Below are 22,870 nucleotides of genomic sequence, written 5' to 3' on the forward strand. Positions count from 1 at the left end.
CCGCGCAATAATAGCTCGATAATACGCGTGCATTTTTTACATTAAGGCAAATATTTTTACCGTAATAATCGCGATAACATAATATGGTACGCTATTATACAATTATTCCTGCATAAAATATCATTAAAGAGGATGGATAAATCGATTTTGATATATCATCACACTCAATCCAAAGTGACTGCTTTACGAGACACACGTAATACCAGGAAAAAGTTCTCGTTAGCTTCATGAGCCTGCAAGATGTATTTCCATAATATTCGTGACAAAAGGAAGTTTATCCGTATATAAAAGAGCTTAAACTTAATAACTGCTCTGGAGATAAGGGTTTTCTATTACGCTAATGTACCGCCTACGGATTTCATACGGCGCGCTTTATTTTCATTCATTACATAGCAGAAGTTCGGCTATGTGGGCCCTAACAACATCGGAAGTTATCACGGCTGCATAACTTTCCATTACGATTGCACGCTAAGAAGTTTTTCTCAAGACAATACGTACAGGGTGCTCCAAATCTACTCATTCGACCGTCTTTCACGTAGAAATTTATTGACTCATCTGGAATTGATTAATTTATTTAACAAAATCGTAAACAGACAATAATCACGATAACAAGTGGTTGAAATGTTAAATTAAAAGTATTGCACAAAATTTTTAAATAATTTCCGAAGGTATTTACAAGTTACTTGCAAGAGAGAAAATTTCTTACGCATAAAACAATATTTTATACTTGAAACTCAAAGTATTCATTTTTTATGTAAATCTTATAGCAGTTATAGCCATATCTTTTGCATGTTAAACCTAGGAAATAAATAAGATAATTTATTATCACAATCGAGAAATTCATTAGAAGTTACGAAACGTATATTCAATACATTTTGTAAATATCGACATATGCCAAGGACACAGATCTGTCTAACACGAATTTTACTCTCAGATAAATATGATCCCGACGTTGTCACTGTCGTTAATGTTAAATTCAGCCTAGCAGGAGCAGCCAGTTAATCGGCAACTGGCGAAGAATTTAATGAAATTTGTTTCTCGATCGCTCGCAAACACATGCTTTTTAATTAAAATTATGCAAATCCGACGATTAATGGCGCGATTGGAGAGTCGACGTATCGACTCGCGCGAGTAATGATCACGGAATATTTAAATAGGAAAAAATATCCATTTTGAATGTATTCCTGCGGCATACAAAAAGAATACATTAAATCATAGAGTGACTAAAATGGTCGACTGCAATCTGATGGAAAATTGAACCACATAATCCTACAGAAGTTCCATAATTTTGGTGGAATATTAATGGTCAAAATAAATGGCATCGCTAGTCAGAGAAATAATTTAATATGACTTTTGTAACGTTGGCTATATTGTGTACGTTGCATATTGTATATCGTGGATTGCGTAAATTTTTCTTAAAAATTTGGTTTGCAATTCGTGATGCGTCAAATCGTAATCGTGTAAATTCGTGAAAAGTATCATATTTTATGAGAGCTTCATTTTCGCATTATTCATTACCGCGAAACCACATTTTGCGTGCCCATTAATTAAATCGATATTCTCCGGCGTTACAAATATTATTGCGGAAATAGGCTGTGCACAACATCCGAATTTCATTATACGGCGAAATTCTCATCCGACCATTATTTCAATCGTTTTATGAAAAGTTCCATAAGATGCGCTTAATGGCCACACACATACACACATACACACACATCTATAGATATCGAAATGCACGAATGAAAAAAGCATGATGAAAAAAGCGGTGTACTAATAGAAAAGAATATATTAAATCATGAATAATGAAAAACTTTTTAAAATATCTGTTCTCTCCATAAAATATCAATCATTTTTACAACGCTGAACAAACCATTACATTTTGAGCAAAATAATGATTAGTTAATGCCAATGTCTATACTTTTAATACTTGTTCAATATACACTGTTACGTAAAATTTACAAACATTTGTTTAAATTATTCGTTCATGTCTAAATTTTACTCTTAGCTTTTAGCTTCGTTAAAATTGCTCACTTACAAAACTGAAAAATTAATTTCTCGACAATAGTACTTTTCGCGAATTTTCGTTAATTGCGTTATTATTGCGCTCGGGTCTGTTCAGTTAAACAATAGACTACCTTCATAATCGATCATTGACGTGACTCAACGTTATCCGCTCACAGGGCGGAAAAATGGAGCGAAAGCTACTCGCAAAATTCCGATGCATTGTTGGATCAGTGAAAGCGTTAGTGCAAGAGGGCAAGAGTGGAGCGCTAATCACGCGATATCGTGCGTAAAGTTCGTGCGGTTTCATTGTTAGACCGCTTTTCTACGCGTACCACGTGCGGCATTATCAGAGTATGAAAAGTAAAATGGATAAGGTCATAAAATAAACGGAAGTCAGCAATAGAAATACATGATACGTTTCGATTTTCGACATATTCACAGCCTACAGACGTTTCTAATAGACACTTATCGCAAGAGCCAAAATTTTTTACATTAATGTCTATCGTGAAAATACGAAATTTTTTGGCGGCGAGTTCGGACTGGCGAAAATCTGTTATCGGTTTATGAGCTACCGTAGACGAACGGTTACATCCGGCAATGCATTTTTATATTTGATTTTTATTCGCTCTTGCTTTACTTGTCGTTGGACATTTTTTAATGATTGCATCGAGCTAAATGAATGCCGCGTTATCGGCACAAGTTTCTTGCTGAAAACATGTTTACAATTTTTTTAAACTGCATATCTCAAAAGAGACAGAAATAAATCTCCAATCGTGTATCCTAATACTTGTTTACCATATCCGAGAATGCCGGGATACATCTCCAATAAAATCTAATTTAATTTAATTTATATCATATCAAATTGTAATAAATTAAAATATATTGCATCTAATGTATACTATAATAAAAAATTAGAATATATTAAATGTCTTTTGAGGAAATCTTTTAAAGAAAATAGAGAATGACCACATAAATACATCGCGCCAAAAGAAAGTTATAGTATTAAGACGGGTTAATTAAATATTCGGTAGACTGCACTCTTAGAATTCGCTTGTTCTTGACTTTGCATTCCGTTTGCTATGCCTCGCGCATCGGAAAGTTTATGGGGATGAATAAAACAGAAGGATTTTCCGAAATAATTTTCACGAAGTCGCGGGTAAATGCGAAATTGTCTTCGTCGCGTATAATCTTGAGATTAATATTAAACAGCGTCTAATAATTGTTCCCAAACACGTAACGTCTACTTGCCACGACTCTCACGCAATTGTTTGAATCATTGTACTCCGTACACTTTCACCCCGATGATATCTCTCACCTCCTATCTCGCCTTCTTCGTCTCCTCGACAACGCTAAAGTTTTAAGACTTCCTATCGTATTGCCGCCAAAACTCACGAGATACCGCAAGTTTCCCTTAAGGCAGGATTGTAATATTGCTTTTATTTTACCAGGTATTATCCTCCTCTATTTATATTGCATTGTACGAGAAGTATTCAGCAAACGTACGAAATATACGCATACACTTATACATATCGACGTTTTAAACTGCGAACAACAACAATTTGCCATAACTACGACGACTAATTCAACTTGAGAAATCTCGGGAATCTCTGCGCGCGATAAAATTGAAGGAAACATTTAATAAATGCAGATCTCTCGATTTTACGACTTAATGTACAAGCCATCTCATTCCCTCTACGATGCCCGGTCGGGTGACGCTAGCTCTAAGCCGCCGATATTGCTGAATCTATCGCGGCCTTATCGGCCTTCATTAGGCGAATCGCACGGAAGGGAAAAAGCGAACGAGAGAGAGAGAAGGGGAGGAACGGTGCAATTCCGCTAGAAATTCAGAGTCACCACAGTCGAATGCTTCGCAGCTCTCGCCATAATCCGATTTCGCTTCTCTCTTCTTTCCTCGATCCGCTGTCGGGCGCGCACCCTCTCTCGCGCGTCCCTCCGTTTGCCTTTCAACTGATAACTAGTAATTAAACAGCTCCAACAACGGAATAGGGCATTTACTCGCGCAATTCCCGTCCCTGCCTCCACTTTTCTTCACCTTCTCTCTCTCTTTTTGCTTCTCTCTTTCTCTCTACTACTACTACTATTACTATCACTACTACTAGTGCCTTCTCTTCACCTGGCCGCACCGCTTATTCCACATTCCATAACTCCACTTTCAGAGCTATTGTCCATCGTGCGAATGGTCCGTGCGAGGATGATGGGGGGGGATGGGGAGCACGTGGATGCCCACGGGAAATTATTAGTTGTGAATCTATTCATCTTACCAGAGAAAACCGCTACGGGATATCCTGATACGATTCTCAATATGCTTCGTAATAAAGCTGGACGCGCGCGCCTCGAAATCTCTAGCCTGGAGGGCAACCAGCTGCGCGTGTATTTCTGCCATTCTCGACCAGAAAATGCGAAATACACGTTTTAATACGTGAAAACGTAAAAACTGAATATCGGATGATTAAGCGAGCAGGAAAGTGGGATGAGCGTTCGATGGAGATTAGCTTTGGAGCCATGTTTATTGAAACATAAAATAAAGATTTGAAATAAAAACGGGATTATGTCATAATCATAATTTTGCGACAAATGATACTTTTTCGCGGGGCTCTCATATACTGTTACCGCCATTAATACAGCTTTTTATATTTTAATAATATTTTATCCCATTTCTATTGTAAAGCCTTTAAATGTTTCCGTTTTTTTCGGAAATTCCGGATTCTCCCTTTAAAAGTAACGCATTTCGTGAAAGTTAATTATATTATGAGTTTTATGAGGCTATATATTTTATGAGGAAATTTTAAGAGAAAGGAGAGGGCAAAAATGCTCTGATTTCTCGCTCCTTTAGACAGATGCACTTTGCACGGTAATTTCATTCGTATTCGTGACACAATAGTAAATGGCACTGCACCGCGGGACCGCAGAACTCTTAATTAGAGCGGACGAGATCGATTTCCTGCGGAGGCCGCAGTTAGAAAAGCGACTAAACGAATCTGCCTCGCGAGAAAGGCGTCAACGGGAAGCATATTCGACGCGCTGATTGCACGGAAGAAGGCAAGCTCGCGTAAATCGTATAGCTGTCGATTTCCGATATTTCTCTCACGTTTTAAAAATATCTCAACACATGTTTGTGAAATCGCGCAGTATCACGCGCTAGATCCGATATGTTATGATTTTAACATTATAGATTGTGGGTGGCAAACTAACAATAGTATCGTATATATTTCTGAATTTCACTTAACAGTGAAAAATAGAACCAACTGCAGTTACTGAATCCTTTTATTCCGTATTGCGAAAATGTATTTCGAGGTAATTTATTATATTGACACTTATAGAACGTTTCCCTGAGAATAATATTCAATAATTATTTCTGACATTCCAAAGCAGATATTCTAATTAGACATTGTAATACTTCCTCGCACTTTTAATAGCAGAGAAATTATAAGAGATTGCACAAATATTAATATATCAGATGAATATTATTAAAAAGTATGAGTGCGACAGATTGCACGTTGCTGATTAATCCGAAAAAGAAACGAAATTATCGGAACGTAATCACGGAACGCCCCGAAAAGCAGAATATATCCGATAGATAATCTGTCCGCCGCGCCGGTGAAATTGCGATAATGTTGATACATCGCAAAAATCGTGTGAAGAGTACATAAATCATGATATGGGGCCATACTGTAATTTCTAATGGCGACACTGTATGGGACTGGGAATACGATTATTCTAGTGATCCCTAACCTAACGCGGCGAACGCGGAAGGACGCTGCGGCACTTGCAGCCCGGAGATCTCATATCGATAACGAACAGCAGGAACTCTCGCATGAGGTGTCTAATTAGAGCCGATAAGCTTGATTTCCGCGACACGCACGCACATACGCGCGCAATTGTGTTTGAACCGACCCGGCAGAACAATCATGTTACGGCATTATGCACGGAAATTCGTTCGCAACTTCATTAATTGATCGTTGCGAATCGCGTCCCCTCCCCAACAACTCCGAGGCTATATTGGTTTTTATCTGCAAACAACGTCGTGAAAATTTTAAGCACAATTGTGCAAATTGGGAGCGGATATTGGTTGAAATTTTCGAAATTTTGCGTCTATTTTGATCGGAATATATTAAGAAAATATATAATATATTATTCCAACTAGTTATTTAAGATAAATGGCAACGAATTACCTTCAATATAACGTCAAAATGGGCTTGCATTTTTGTTGGAATGTTTCCCTAAAAGAGCTGCAGCCTTTTAGAAAAAAAAACCTCAAGTTTTTAAGTCCCACGGGCAACATTATGGTAATAAAAGCATAAGAATTCCGGTCACGGGTCAATTCCCTGACGCGGGTGTTTTCTCGAGCGACGCTATTTTTAACTGTAACGTTTCTTGCAGATCACGTGGATCGATGGACTGGGCAACGTGCTACACCGTGGCATCAAAACCACGAAGGAGGCGTACGATAACGGTCCGTTGACTACTGTAAAGTCCGTCCTGAGAGTGATGCCGCGGAAGGATCACGACAACACGACTTTCACGTGCCAAAGTCAAAATATGGCGGATCGTTCGCCGCAAAGCGCCAAACTTCGCGTCGAGGTACGTAGAAGTAATTGGTACCTAAGTGCTCAGCGCACCCACGATTCTGATAATAGCTCTCCGAGCTTAAGCCAGTGTTACGTGAAATATATAGGGTAATAAGTCCTGAAATAAGTCTCTGAACCGTGTCAGCAAGACGTCGAGAAATCAGAGGAAAATAAAAGAAAACGGGAAGAGATAGAAATCTCGCTTAAAGGGAAATAAAATTACTGGTCTTTTGCGCGCGCTCTTTTTACTCGCTGACCGGAGGAAGAAATTAACGCGAGTCGCGCGAAAGCGAGGCCGGGATGGGGGGTAGGGGGGAAGGGGCAGAGGGGAGGGTAACGAGGGTAACGAGGCGACGTATAATAATTAACGTCGTGTCTTGAGAAGCGGTTAGCGCGCGGTAATCGCCATCCGCTGGCGCAACTTTCGTGCTGCGAGCGCGCGAGTACTTTGGCGCGTTCTCCGGGTACTACTTCCGCCCTCTTTTCTTCAGAGACGTAGACTCCATTATCCGAAGTGGCAAAGGGAACAAATAGTTTCATGGAAAAGGGCAACGAAGCGAACTCGCGGAGATTTTTGCCCGGGCGGAACATTCGAATTTGCGACGACAACGGCGACAGCGACGGCGACGACGAGGACGGCGCGATATTAAGAACGCACCGCGCCGGCCTGCAGAGAAAATTTTCACGAGTTATTACTTAACTCTTTTACACTGCGCCGGATATATTACCCGCGCTTTTCACGACTCCTAATATAAGTTCGACGTTAATATCGTCCTAATTGGAAGCAATTCTTACGCAAGCGAGTTCGAGCGAACTCCTATTTCCTCGACGTACTTTTTCTTTATCATCCACGCACGTGTCGACAAAGCGAATCAATTCTCGATATACGGAGAAAGAGAGTATCTCGCCTTTATTGTATTTTAGTAGCAAATTTTTGACAATTCAGAGTCGCTTTCTATTAAAATACCTGTTATTATTGTATAATCTTTTTACAGATTACGTAACGTAATTTATTAAAATTTTACTTGTTTATTTTATCGAATAAATATAACGTAGTTTAACCAAATTTTACTTGTTCACTTAATCGAATAAATCTTTTAATGTAATATTGATCGATTTTTAATACTAAATTAAATACTTTTGTATAAATCTTTAGATATTAAAATTCTGTTTAAATAAATTCGAAAATTTTTAATACTAAATTAAATACTTTTGTATAAATCTTTAGATATTAAAATTCTGTTTAAATAAATTCGAAAAGTTTCTCGCAGAATAAGCTTTTGTTACCACAATAGCGCTTTTAAAATTAAACTTTTCTCTTGAATCGAAAATTGAGAAAGTACTCATTTTCAGTCGCTTGTAAAAATACTTGAACATTGTTGATATAAGAAAACTTGGTAAAAAAAATCCATCGATAAAAGGAATTACGATAAATGCAAGAAGCACGCAGTACCTACAAACGAACCACAGTACTAACTTTAAAATCATGCGATAGCCTTAAAAAGGGATAGGGTTTTAAATAACATGTAATAAATACATGTCCATAAAAGATTTCGGACAAGCTCTTACAATCGAACAGGTAAAATTTCATTCAATTCTGGAAGTGTATCGAGTTTGAGTGATATACTACGGGATATATCTCCCTATTTCCTTTGTGAAATATGTAACGAACGCTTCGAAAATTTCAAACGCGCAGTAATGGATATGCATCATTATTATTCCGGGCTACGCACACGTAGCCCACACCTCGGGATGAGAGCGCGACGATAATATCGAGCGGACCGCGTTCGATTTCCGCGTGATAGGGAGCCTGGAAAACGGAGGAAGGCGATTTACGCGTTTTGTTTTCAGGTACGTTACGCACCGAAGGTGTCTCTCTCGAAGATCGATCGCATTGTCGAAGGTTCCGAGCTTAGGTTCAAATGTTGCGCCGAGGCCAACCCACCCGACGTAGAATACAGGTAAGCAAAAACACGAATAAGATATCGACTTAATGCTTCATTAATATCGGAACAAGCAAGATTTAAATACCCAATTCCTAATCGAATTTTTGTAAAATAATTTAATGGATTTATGTCAGCTTCCAAAGATCATAAAAATTGTATTTTGTTGTAAGAACGTACAAAACTGATAAAATTGTTAAATTAATTATTATTTATTAAAAATCAAGTAAGACGGATTTACGATAATCCAAACTTTACTCTAAATCGGGTCGCCTCGGTACGTTGTTCAATATAAAGTCAATATAGCTGAACGCGCGCTTCAAAATGGTTACTTAATAGTTACCCTCTGTGTACCTATAATTAACATACAACAAGCGAAATATTGATAATAGGACAAGAAGGCTAATACCGGAAATCGCAAATAACGCACGATTAAATATTCCTATACGTATTACGTCAGAAATCATCGTAATCAGCCGTAAAATATCGACTGTTTCGTTTTAATTCTCGTCTGAATTATTTTTCCAAACTTTCGGGTGTTTGTTGGGAAAATATTTGCTGGAGAGCGGTCTCGAGATCTAAACCGAAACTTCCCTTTTTGCATGCGCAAATAAAATATGACGTATACAAGCGATCCGACTCGTATCAGCTACCCTTTCCTTAAAACGATCGGTTCCCAGTGAGCCTTAAACTACTCAAAGTTTCCCCGAAATATCGATAGTTTCTCACGACATCATGTCGCTACAGGTGAGCGACGCCGTCGGCGCGAACGAGCACGCGAGGGCGCGTAAGCAAAACGTGAGTCGCGTTGTTCGTACATTGGCTACGAGCGACAAAGAGAAGGCGGATGATCGATATCCGTCTCTACAAAGAGGACAATGTCAAATTCAGGACGGTGTTGCGCGCGCACGTGTTAACGTGCAGCGCGTTTGCGGGTTTCGCCTAGCGGGCCCCCGCTTTGATTGCTTTTAAATTATTCGTTACGCAACATCCCGCCGGGGGAAAAAAAGGACACCGCGCTCGCCCCGAATAACGCGGCTGTATTAATTTACGAGATTATCGGATGGTCGCTCGAATTAAATCGGCTCGTCGAAAATATCACCCCCCGAGAAAGCGGCAGATTGGATATCTAAAAAAAACATTACCGCAATTTGCAAACCAGGTTTCTCTTTTTAGAGTTTCGAACATTTAGCGTGTAGTATTGACGCGCAACGTGGCTCTCCGACGTTCTTTTACGTCGTTGTATTTCATCCCGCGAGAGTTTTGTAAATTAACTTAAATGTAAAGATAGAAACAAAAGGATTTCGATTTACGATAATTTTTTGCGAGGACTGAGATTTAAATTGCGGTTCTTTTCCTGTATATAAACTGAACGGGCAGCTTTTACACGGATACAAAAGCTCAAAATCATTTTCTTTCTTTTTTTTTTTTTAGTTGCGACAGATCTTTTCCAGGCGTAGGTAATGTGTGTGTTAAAGCTCCGTGGAAAAAAAGAAACTTGATCCGCTTATGGGACTTCACGGGTATAGGATAGACGGAGAAACGAGTAAAGAGCAGCCAGAGGACCATATTGTATTGACGATAACGAACGTTAGTTACCAGTCGCTTTAACAGCTTTTATAGCTTCCGCAGCTTTTTATAGCTTTTACAACGGTCGTCGTCGCCGTCCGTAAAAAAGGTCCGAATACAAGTGAAAATTGAGGAAGAGGGAGAGACGAGAGTCCGACGACGTGATTTTCGATGCTTTCGCGCGGCGTTAAACAGCGAGACAATAAAAGTAACAAAGCCCGCGCTATCGTATCAGTTTTTGCACGATCTCATTACAGTGGTGCGGAGAAAGGATTGTACAATATTCAAGGAAATGTAGGAAGTCAGATGCGCGAGATAAGTTAATTCGTAGGGTTAATTAATTTCGGATACTAATTAATTTTGCGTTATTTCCGTGATCAAAATCACTTTAATAAATTCGCAGGTTACAGAAAATGAAGTGGTACAGAAAATATCTACCTATCTACCTATTCATCGCGAGACTAAATTTTCTGCTCTTTCTTATTCATAATTTATTCATGTGCAAATTATTGCATATGAATAAATTATGAATAAGAAAGAAATAGGCGCGCACGTCGGAGCACGTGGACAAACTGTTTTTTCAAACTGAAAAAAAACTCGTTTCTCGAGACGTATTCCACTCGCGCTAGAGACGAGAAACAACCCCCTCCGGTGACAAAACACATATAACGTATTACAACTCGAAATAGGAAGATATTGGCGGATTCATAAAACTTCTTTCAATCTCGCTGCGAGTAAAATATCTTCCTAAAGTTAGATCGCGCCTTTCTCGAACACACACTCTATGGATGCATACGCGGAAGAGTTGAAACTTTACCGGAAGGTACGAGATAACCTACAGACACTTGGATGTTTATCGAGTCGTTATGGCACAGTATTCGCGCGAATGTACGTTGCACAGCGCTTTTGCCGGCATCTTTGCGAGGTAAATTGTCTGTCGGACGGCTCTACGGCTCCGATAAAATCGATTGCGATGCGAGGGGTGAAGGGCGCGCGAAAGGAGGGTGGTAGAGGGTAGGCGAAGGATGGCGCACTACTCTCTGGGTCTCTCTTGCCTAGAGACACACGAGCTCGGTAAGTCGTCGTTCCAGTTCGATTCGACTCACTCTCCCTCGCTCTCTCGCTCTCTCGCTCTCTCGCCTTTTCGCTGATTGTACGCGAAGGCCGTTTCGTCGCTGTGAAAAGCGCAGCCTGCCCTCTCCCGTTTATTACCATTCGAAACGACGACGCCGAGACTCTTTTCCTCGATTGTGCGGCCAAACGATGCTCGAGATAAATCGCTCGGATCCTTCGTGAGGACGCCTCGGTTGGCAAAAGTCGAGTGGCGGAGTACTTCGCGGTAAGGAAACGTCATAAAGCACGTGTACAAAACGTCCCCGAACCAACTTTACAAGTCCGCCTTGATTAATTCAAAATCGACCTCTCGCGACATCGCAAACGTTGCGAGATTAATCATATTTCGATTAGGAGCGATCGAAAGTAAAATGACATTTGAGAAATACGAACCAATGTTAATTGCAAGATCTATTTTTCACATTTGATTTTTAATTAACTTTATAAAAGTTTTAACTTAAGATTACCGAAATGTCAAATGTTGAAATGTAAGAAAGGTATCCAGTTACATTTAAAAAGAAACCCAATTGAAAACCATGTACACATTTCGTACACTAACTGCATATTAATTTCGAGATGCCCTTTATGTACGATGTGAAATATACAATGCAAAATCGGTAGGAAAAAAAACGGCTCTGGCATCAGTCACAGAGAAGTAATCGTTTAGATGCACCGCGTTATTAAAAAGTCGTATTGATCCGGGATAGGAGATGACGCGGGAAAGTTGTAAAACGGTGGAGGGAGAAGACTCGAGTTGTGAAAAATGCCTGATAATCCCATGAGTTTTTGATCGACAACGTCGGCTCATTGCACCCACCAATGGTCGAATTATTATGCAGAGAGGAGACGCTAACTTTAGACCATCCTCTTTAAACGACATTTATTTCGCTTTTCTCTTCCAGGTGGTTTATCAACAAGAAAAAGGTGATCGGGGACTACACCACGGAGATGATTATTCACAACGCTACCCGCGAGCTGCACGACGCGACCGTCAAGTGCGAGGTTTCGAACGAAGTCGGCAAGAGCGAGGAGAGCCAAACCTTGGATATAAGATGTAAGCGCGAGAAACTTAATTAATATTACTCCCGTAATAACGAAATAACAGCAGCGGGGATTGATAATTTTTTTAAGGACTATCATATACGAGATTTCAGATTTTCGTTTCGCTGAAAAATTAAATTAAATTTCGCGATCACGTAAGAATTCCGGAGAGTTCCAAGAACGTTCATTCCGTACGAAAGAAAAAAATGATACTGTTTCAACTCGCAGCGGTCTGAAAATACAATCGCGCAAAGGAATAAAATAGTGCGCTGCGCGTTCCGCACGCGCGCTGCTCGAAACCGTGCTGAGAGAGAATTTCGTTTTACCGTAAAGCCGGTACCTTACAAGCGTGTTAAAGGAGCAATCGCGGTAACGATATAAAATATAGAGCGCCGCGCGCGCGCGCGCGCGCGCGCTCTCTCTCGAAATAAGCCGCGCCGGAATAGACGCGCGGGTAAGGAAGTAACATTTTTTTCTCTCTTCCACCCCGCGCGAGTTCATTTTCGCGCAAGCTGACCCGAGAGAGGGGGTTAAAATTGAATTTCCTCAGACGGCCCGCAATTTCGGCACCCGCCGCTCTCCGTGGAAACGCATTACGGCGCGACGGAGATCCTGCAGTGCGACGTAGACGGGAATCCGACGCCGGAGATTCTGTGGTACCATGAGGATTCGGAGCGAACGGTCGCCACCAGTCCGAACATAAGCGTCTTTGTGAGCCCCGACACCGCCGGTCGTTACTACTGTAAGGCCCGTGTGCCGGGCTTTCCGGAATTAACCGGCCATGCCAACATCTACATTCGCGCCCCGCCGAGCATAGTGTCGCAAAGGATCCAGTACGTGCCCGACGAGGGAGTGGTCAAGGTGCGTACACACATATTCTCGGGGGCGACGTTCTTTGACCCGCGATCGGTGGAATCGTCAAGTATCATGTACAGACGCGACTGTCTAGCGAAAAGAAACGCGCGACCCGCGCGTAATTTTCTTGAGTGCCGTCCCGCCCGGCCCGCGCGCCCGCGTGTATATCATGAATTATTATTTCACCGAAGCACCCCGCCGCCGGAAAGATCTTTTCAGCCGGGGACGCGGCAGTTATCAGGAAGCACTCAGTATAATTTACTCTGGATAATTTAACTTCATCCGCGACATGAAAATATGAAAATCTGTAGGGCGGTCAACGTACGGAGTGTTGATTCGCTCCGAGCGGCCTCGATAAACGTTTTCGCGTCGAAACGCGGAGAAAAATTTGTATCAAGTTTGTCCAGAAATAACTGCGTTTCCGCAAGTTTTTGCCGAAGCGTGATAAGTATATCTCGATCAAGCAATAGCTATTTAATTTGCGTAATAATTAATGTAATAAGATAACGTTTATCCAAAATTCATTAAAATTATATCGGTTTCAATCTCCGGTTGAAAAAGGCGCCCGTCGATATACGAATTTTCGTGCCGTGTTTCGAATTCAGATAAACTGGCACTCGAAGCTCGTCCAAGCGTTTCGCCAACGCTCCCATATTGTACATACGTGTGTCCTCGCGCTGACACAGGGGCTCACGATGATCGCGCGATCGCAATTCCCACATTTTTCTCTCCGCCGATGCTTGAAACACTTTTAGAAGAGACAGAAGAGCCGCGCGGATCGCCCAGGTTGACGAGGGTGAAAGACCGGGGAACGGCGATGGCGGGGTCGGGATCGGGGTCGGGGTCGGGGTCGGGGGGTGGGAAGGGACTCCCGCTTAACCGCAATTTTTTTTATTCCAACCGGGACGTTTTTCCCCCGATTTGCTTCCCAGGTTAAGTGCACCGCGATATCCGTGCCAAAAGCGGAATCGGTGGTGTGGAGCTTCGCCGGCCGCGAGCTCAATTTCACGTCGAACAATACGCCGTTCTACGTGCAAGAGGAATACGCGGCCGAGAGAGTAGTCAGCACTGTCACCCTGCTGGATCCTATATCGACGTACTTCGGGGATTACAACTGCACGGTTACGAACAGCTTCGGCACGGATTCCGTCATCATCAAACTGACAGCGCACAGTAAGTGTTTGATATCCGACGGCGGATTACTCTCTCTTGCTCTCGCCCGATCGCGCGCCTCTCATCTCTAGATAAGCTACCCAAGATTTTGCCAATTCGAATGTACATATTGTCGGATAATAGGTTCGTTTAGCGAGGGGAAGCGATACCATTTGTCGAGGGCCGCAGAGTGAATTTTCCTCTCCGCGAAGATTTAATCTCGATATCACTGCTAAATATTTCATATTTTTTATATGTAACTTTATGCGATGCTATATTCCAATATTTTTTGGCTAATTTATTAAATTACATATATTTTTACGATCTATAGAAATGTCAAGTGAATCATTTATTGTTAGTATCTCCCAGGTAAAAATCTCTTGTTACGCAAAAAATTATTAATCCGAATTCCAATTTTATTTCGTCAAAAATTGGACGATCCTTAACGTTTTAAACCTAAAATTAGCTAAAATTAAATTTTGCTTTCTCTTGTATCTCTCCACAATTCTATTTATCAAAATCTCTTTTATTTATAACTGAAAAGTTATTTAATCAATTATTTATTCAAAAAATTATTTTAATTACATATCGATTTTTTCCTCGAAAGCAAGTAATTTTATCTTTAGTTGATATATCGTCAGGTGCGCCAAATGTACCTATTATCCGTATTAAATTTAAACTTTATATATAACTCACGATCATCCACAGCGACGTGAATGCAGCTTCGTCGAAACGCGACGGTGATTTTTCGATGTTGCCCACGATCCTCTTATTTATACCTGAAAAGTTATTTAATCAATTATTTTTTCTAAAAATTGTTTTAATTACATATCGATTTTTTCCTCGAAAGCGAGTAATTTTATCTTTAGTTTTTAGTTGATAGACATATCGTCAGGTGCGCTAAATGTACCTATTATCTGTGTGTGTGTGTGTGTGTGTGTTAAATTTAAACTTTATATATATACTCACGATTATTCACAGCGACGCGATCGCAGCTTCCCTCGTTGAAACGCAATCCCTCAATGCACTCCGCGATCGGAAATCACTCGCGATTCGCGAATACAATACGCGCATATATATTAGCGAAACGGTTCACTCGTTATCGATCGCGATTGAGCGAAATAACCGACCTACCAACACTGATTGATCGCCCGGTACATTCGTGCGACACTCCCGACTCCGACTCCCGTACTCCCGTCGCGCGACGTTTTTTCGTCCAAATGTTTTCGAGGCGGCCGCGGCGCGAAATTCCGAGAAGCGACGGGCATCGCGCGATTCCGGGAAGACGCGCGCCGCGAGCAATCATGGCTGACGGGGAGCACCGGCCGTTACCCGAACATTCTAGACGCGCGCGAGTATTCGCCTCCATTGATCCACGTCGGCGACGGTTCCTTGTCGTGCTCGATGCCTCCTTTGACGCGCTCGATGATCCTCGATGATCACCTCGATGATCCTCGACAGCTGAATGGCACTCGCGATGCTCGCCGGACGAGCGGAGATACGAGAGACGTAAGTATCGAGATCCCGGCGAAGCGAATCCTGCCCACATCGGACTGTTCGGACTCCGGGCTCGCGCGCAATATGTCCCGGCACCCCGGCAGGCAGTTAGCGAAACTCGGTTACGTGACCGCGGCTAACTTCGTGCGTTCCAAAAAAATTCCCGACGACGAGAACGTACGCCGTCGATTTCGATACCCGAGATACGTGCTAATCGCGATCGCGCGAGTCAATTAACACGACGAAACGATCGCCCGTCACTAGATTCGATACCCCCGACACTCGTTTGTACGCGAGAATTACTTGGGACGAGCAAAAGGACGCGGGGATACGCGGCGATCGCGATCCGACACACTCCGCGAGACGCGCAACGCGTAATGGCGTACTTAGGCGGTTGAGGAAACTCGGCAACGTCACCGTGGCTAACTTCGTACGTTCTAGAAAAAATTCCCGACGGGAACGGGCGCCGATTTCGGGACCCGAGAGACGTACTAATCGTGATCGCGCGGGTCAATTAACAAGCCGAGATGATCGCCCGTCATTAGATTCAATTCTCCCGACACTCGTTTGTACGCGAGGTTTACCTGAGACGGATAAAAAGATGCGGAGACGCGGGGCGGTTGCGATTCGACATACTCGGAGTAGCGCGCAATGCGTACTGGGCGATTAGAGAAATTTGGACACGTCATCACGGCCAACTTCGTGCGTTCTCGAAAAAATTTCCAACGGGCTCCGGTTTCGAGACCCAGGAAACGTGTTAATCGCGATCGCACCGGTCAATTAACACGCCGAGACGATCGCCCGACACTAGATTCGGTACCCCAGACACCCGTTTGTACGCGAGGTTTACCTGCGACACATAAAAAGATGCGGGGACGCGGGGCGGCTGCGACCCGACATACTCCGCGAGACGCGCAACACGTAATGGCGTACTTAGGCGGTTGAGGAAACTCGGCAACGTGACCGCGGCTAACTTCGTACATTCCAGAAAAAATTCCCGACGGGAACGGGCGCCGATTTCGAGGCCTGAGAGACGTGCTAATCGCGATCGCGCGGGTCAATTAACACGCCGAGGTGATCGCCCGTCACTAGATCCGATACTCCCGATACTCGTTTGTACGCGAGGTTTACCTGGGGACGGATAAAAAGATGCGGGGACGCACGGGGCGGCTGCGATCCGACATGCTCCGAGTAGCGCGCAAGGCGTAGTGCGTAGTGGGCGATTAGGGAAGTTTGATCATGACCGCGGTTAACTTCTCGCGAGATTCTCTAGCCGAACGCGACGGGCGACGGGCGCGAGAATCGAGAGACATGTTAATAGCGATCGCATGAACCGAATAATAGATAATCGTCCGACTCCCGACATTCCCGATGCTCGTTTCTACGTTAGGTTTACCCGGGACGAGTGAAAAGACGCGAGAATACGCGGCGATTGCCATTCGACATGCACCCGGGGGGGCGCGCTCGCTCGCTCGCTCGCTCGCGCGCGCACCACGTACCGCGGCCGGTGATTAGCGAAATTCGACACGTCATCGCGGCTAATTTCATGCAACGCGATGTTTTGCTAAAACGCTGAGAGGATATTAACACTTCACCGACGGGGACGCATAAAACTTCGTATGAACCGTTGTTTTCTTATACATCGCGCATTTGTCGCGACAAAGACACGAAGCCGCAAATCATTAACTATTTTATTCATATTTATTAATATGTAAAAAATTTACCTTCCCCCCCCTTTGCCTCTTCTTCTAACTTTTTCGAAAGCTTACGAATATATAGTTTGCAATGTAAAAATTATAAATGTTTACTCGCGTATGTAAAATGTATTGGCCCCCGTTGACGAAGTGTTAATATTGTTAAAATATTTCGAATAAAAAATTGTAGTAAAATGTCGAGCGCGCGCGAATCAATCTTGATATTCATATCAAAATATAACGGGAATATAGTCAAACGAATTATCGTCTTCTCTAATCTCGATAATAGTAGCGCATTTCTGGGGCAAGAAGTAATACCATTGATCGAAACGTTCCGTCTCGTTGTAAAAACCCCCGTGATTAAAGAGTGTACCGCTGTCTAAAACATATAATTTTAAAGACGTATATTCAAAGAGGATAAATTTAACTCACGCCCGTGTTATCTCGACGAGCGCTCGTTAAAAACTTAAGAAGGATATATTAAAACCGATATCGTTAGAAACGAAAAAGTTCTAATTTTACGATCATGATATTAACGATTATGAGAAGCCGTGTTTGCGCGGGAAGCAAACAATACGAGCTAATTGTAACTCGACGAGAATATATGTGTCTACGTACACAAGATATAAGTACACGTCCGTTTTACAGCGGCCATTCATATTTTCTAAATGCATAAAAGCCTCTCTCAAAAGCGCAAGAGATATAATATCTTTTGTTAACAATCCTGATATTTTTGTTGAGACAGAATCGACTTTAAATATTAAATATTGCTCGAGGAAACACTTATGATAATAGAGCAAAGATAGGCGTACATAAGAAACCTTTATAACATTAAAATAATGGAGCTACGTGAATTATCTATTCTTCTCTTTGATCATATATAAAATTCGCGGAAACAGATGTAGGTCTAATGGACGTAGACGGCGGCGTGTTATAAATCGGTTCGCTCTTTCCAAACAGATCGAAAGTATGTAAAGTAGTTTAAGAATGATTAGGGAGTTGAAATATATTGCCCGAGTCTCTTACCGCATATACCTAGACTCGCCGAGATAAAGCCGGTGAAATAGATATTTCGCGCTTATATTTAAAAGCCAAGTAAATGAGATATTTAAATGTCTGAATCTATATCACTGTGTGTATTATATATTTATCGGAATACACGAAATGTTTTTACCGCTGTTTACGCAGAAGAAAGATATTTCCACTTTCCGGAATTTACATTGTTGTTTGTCACGATATAACGTCCGTAACTATCTCGTAGACTTTTTGAGCAGAAGCCAGCGGAATATACCTTTTTACCGGCGTAATAATTTGAATTCTTTTGTACCGAGGCTTTTATACGCGTTTACGATGCTCCGGAAAATCACAATTTGTAAGAATAATATGTACGTCCACGGCGGAACGCTTTATCGCCATCCGCGCTTCTGAAAGATCAGAGAGATTCTAGATCGGCTCATTTGCGCGGCTAGCTCTCTCGTTAATGATTTGCAAACTACTTTAATTACTACCCACGGTCAAATAATTGCCTCCGATAAATGACTCGCTGTTAACGTACATCAAACGTTGTAAGCTGTTCGAGTCACTATCCAATTTCTGTCGACTTAATTCTAAAAAAAAAAAGGAAAACTTGGGAGCGTATAGAAACATTTCTGCAAAAAGTGACACAAGTTAAAAAAAACACGAGTCTCGAATTTATTATAGCATAAATCGTGAAAATAAATTTAATGAGTGAAAATAAATAAATATTTACGCTTAATCTGCAAGTAAAATAGCACGACGTGACACGCGGATACGCATTGCTGTTATTCGAGAGAGACGTCTGGAATTTGATGTTGTTGACTCGTGCCACTTTTCATGCGACGATGCGTATATTAATAACTAGCGCGCCTCGCGCTCTTCATCTGGCAAACGAGATTTTAACCAGCCATGACGCTTAGCGTTGATTCCAGTCGATTGGCAACTGATCTTGATCATCGCCGGACTGGTTGTCTGCATGATCCTGATTGGCATAATAGTCATACTCATCCTACAATGTCGCGATCGTATTAAGCAGCCACGACCGCGAACGGCGCAAAATCAAGAGACTGATATGCGTAAGTAATTACCTATAACGCCAATAATATACAAGTTGTAGTAAGCTTAATTGTTTTAAAGTAATGAATGTTACACCCAATACAATAGAAAGTAATATCCAATATAATACTTGGAATAGCTCTTTAAAATCTAACTTTTATTCTGCCTTGCAATAAATATGTTAACGTGCTCTTTTTCGACGTTTTAAAAATTAATATTCTTAAATTTTTTTAAGACACCTGCGTGTGCATCGATTGCAATCTTTTTTTTCTAATTCATACAGAGGAAACCGATTCTAACGCGGATCGATACAGAGAAAGCGATAGGAGCAGCAACCTCTCGGATGTCAAAGCGGACATCCGAGCGGGGTCCAGTGTCAGCAACGCGGAAAGTGTCACGGCCCTTGACAGTGAAGGCGAAGGAAGTACCAGAGGAGTAAATGCCTTGGCGCTTGCTGGACCAGTGCCGAATCCATTATCCGGTTATCGTTACAGCGCCGATTATACCGAGCCTTCCTTCCCGCCGAAGAATACCGTAAGTGGATTTAGAGTACGTTTGCGCTCGATACTTTAACGACTGTGAGATACCGCTTGAAAAAGTGCGAAGAACAAAGATCCATTTATCTGAGAATAGACTTTTTTACACAGAGATATTCCTCGTTATTTGTCTTATCTATCCAATAAAAACAATATTAAAATCTATTCAATATTGAGACGTTGCGTTTGTTTCCGTAGGATGGCAGTAACAACAACGGTTACGTGCCATACGTTGACTACACTCGCGATTATATGCCACCAACGACACAGAGCATGGGCGCTTCGCGAGAGTCCTTGAGCAGGATATCCTCGGGCGGTATCCTATCATCGAAAAAAATCGGACTCAGCTCGGCCAACCTGGGCAGCACGACTCCGCAGACGACGCCGATCGATCCGCGATTTTCCGCGACATATGGCAACCCTTATCTCAGGTAAGCCAGAAGGAAAACAAGGATTTACTATTTTATTATTAATTATTATCTAATCGATAATTAAAATCGATAGTTAAAATTTTTCTAAAAATTTTCGACTCCAGATGCGTGAGATAATCTGCAAGAACGATAGCCCCGGTGTATCTCTAGTGCAACATAATTCCTTCTCCATGTAAGCCAAGGAAATAACGCTCGTTGACGCTCGATCAAAGTTCCAAAATTTCTGAGGGTGTCAACATAGTCCCGAGAATCTTGGATCGGAGCTCGCGCGCGGATGCCTCGGACTAATTTTAATTGGCTCGTGTCATTGATCGGCCGCGGATACCTTAGGTGACATCACGTTCCGTTTACGTATACGTCGCGCAACGCTTGTCATCCCCGTGCGCGAGAATCTCACGCCGTACGTGCCGGGAATGCGCCCGTCGCGAACGGCTAAATTAGATATGAGAGCGAAGCGCGGTTGCGCCTCGCGCGAGCTCCGGGAAATGCTCGCCTGCCTTAAAAATATTACGGAAGCACGATGATTAAAAAATCAAGCAAGAAGAGGGGAAGGAAAAAATTTGCTTGGGGGAAAAAAACAGAACGTAAATTCTATTCAAGGATCGCGTAAATTCCGTCTGCGACTGTACATTGAATTTGGATCTCTCTCTCTCTCTCTCTCTCTCTCTCTGCTTTCCCGAGCTCTTAAAATTCTTGTTTCGTTGCGTTTCAGCAATTCAGCGGCCCTCCTTTCAAAATTTTATACTCTCCTAGCGGATGATGACCTCGAAGCGTCTCACCATTGTGTCTAGATACCCGAGTCCACGTTTCGCCACCCGCATCTGGTTCATACGTGCCTTCGCTTCCTTCTGTTTACCTTCCTCCGCCAAGGATGCAAACAGCAACAACTTCACATGTTTTGTTTCAATTCAGACCCAGAATCCAAGACTCCTTTCGCGTCGGACTCGAGTACGAGGCCGAGACGAGGCGACTCCTTCGGCTCGAGGACCGAAACGAAGAGTGAATTCGTTATGGTTTCAGTTCATGTCCGCGTTATAACGTAGTTGTAGGATAAAAGCTGACCGAGAGCTGTCAACGTCGAGGTCTCTTGAAAATTTCCTTTTTCGAAATAGGAAGAGATATCAGAGAGGAACGCTTTGCAATAGTAAATGTGACTGACGGAACTTTGAGATACTTTTCTTGAAGTGATTCAATTTCAAAATCTGAATATACCACCTTTCTGTTCTTTTTTACGCGCGATCGATTTCTACGCTAAAAGTAGCATAAATATTTTAAATATATATTAATTAATATTTGGTATATTTTTAAAGTAAAATTTTGAAAAATACGTGATATCTATTAAGATAATTATAAGTTTCATTTGTAACAAAGATAAAATAAGCAACGTTGAGCGCAATGTTTTATAACTAAAGTTTAACGTATCACACTTTACGAACAAACTTTGCTTATTACTCTGCAATTTTATTAAGCGTCAAAGTGTCAGCTATTAATCATTAATCGGCCAATACGATACGATACGATAAACGACAAACGTATGAGAATATATTCGACGATGCGTCGATGCTCATATAACAAAGAAACGTTGAAGCACTCGTGACACCTGGTACAGGAACGAAACCGCGACGAGTCGGATTCAGTTACTGTTTGCATGCCTGTTTTCTCGCGCTCTCTTCTCTTTCCGCGATTTAAATTCCGACACGGGGAAAAAAGTCCGATTTCCCGTCACTAACGCTGCATTTCTTTCTTACAAACGAATACAGAATGTCAGCGGCCGAGCAGCTCCGACACGCGCCGCACACAGCCGTGCCGGGAGTCACGCCGGCACCGCCGCCGTACACGCAGGCAATGAGAATGAATAGCTTGAATACCTTGAACGGCGCTGGCCCGCAGGTTGGTACAAAGTGAAATGTATGTCAAATTCCTAAACGTAGTTACGCCGACGCCGTAGTGCTGTGGTGCTTCGTGCAACTTGGGGTAGATCGGGAGCAAACTGTCAATATTGCAAAGCCATTGCAACTGCGCGCGCGCTACTTTCATTTTGCAACGCTAATCCTTTCCCGTACGGCCCCATTCCAATTCCCCGACGCACGTAAATTTCTGCTGTAAATTGTTTTTGCCTGTTCTCTGCATCGCATGCCTTCGCGTAAGATACGTAAAGGAAAAAAGCTCCGCTTGAAAAAAGAAAAATAAATTAAAAATCTGGTAGTCAGGTAAGTTGTGTTTTAAGCACGGTTGAGTTTCATCGACGGTCCGGATTTAATCTCGGAGCATATAAGCGCGGTATTAAGGGATATATGCATATTAATATGGGTTTTGGTAATTACGCGGATGCGCATAGATTATGATAAAATTGATTTATTTTTTGTCCTTCTA

General features: G+C 42.2%; 1 protein-coding gene and 1 long non-coding RNA gene across 2 annotated transcripts in view; one reads left to right on the forward strand and one right to left on the reverse strand.

Moving 5' to 3' along the window:
* LOC139768328 (uncharacterized) overlaps positions 1–17,365 on the reverse strand; it is a 126,121-nt gene extending 108,756 nt beyond the window's left edge. The window contains exons 1-2 of the long non-coding RNA XR_011717334.1: positions 15,236–17,365; positions 14,963–15,045 (exon numbers count right to left, since the gene is read on the reverse strand). This is a non-coding gene — a long non-coding RNA (uncharacterized lncRNA). The remainder of the gene's footprint in view (positions 1–14,962; positions 15,046–15,235) is intronic.
* The window catches only part of LOC139768304 (irregular chiasm C-roughest protein), a 132,513-nt gene that overhangs the window by 96,887 nt on the left and 12,756 nt on the right, over positions 1–22,870 (forward strand). The window contains exons 4-12 of the mRNA XM_071698361.1: positions 6,406–6,606; positions 8,445–8,554; positions 12,121–12,272; positions 12,810–13,120; positions 14,047–14,287; positions 19,395–19,550; positions 19,814–20,064; positions 20,265–20,497; positions 22,258–22,387. Of these exons, the coding sequence (XP_071554462.1) occupies positions 6,406–6,606; positions 8,445–8,554; positions 12,121–12,272; positions 12,810–13,120; positions 14,047–14,287; positions 19,395–19,550; positions 19,814–20,064; positions 20,265–20,497; positions 22,258–22,387 (1,785 nt within the window). The remainder of the gene's footprint in view (positions 1–6,405; positions 6,607–8,444; positions 8,555–12,120; positions 12,273–12,809; positions 13,121–14,046; positions 14,288–19,394; positions 19,551–19,813; positions 20,065–20,264; positions 20,498–22,257; positions 22,388–22,870) is intronic.

Source organism: Temnothorax nylanderi, unplaced genomic scaffold, assembly GCF_030848795.1.
Source record: "Temnothorax nylanderi isolate EJ_2023f unplaced genomic scaffold, tnyl_v1.0 TNYL_tig0015_pilon, whole genome shotgun sequence".
NCBI classification, from domain to species: domain Eukaryota; kingdom Metazoa; phylum Arthropoda; class Insecta; order Hymenoptera; family Formicidae; genus Temnothorax; species Temnothorax nylanderi.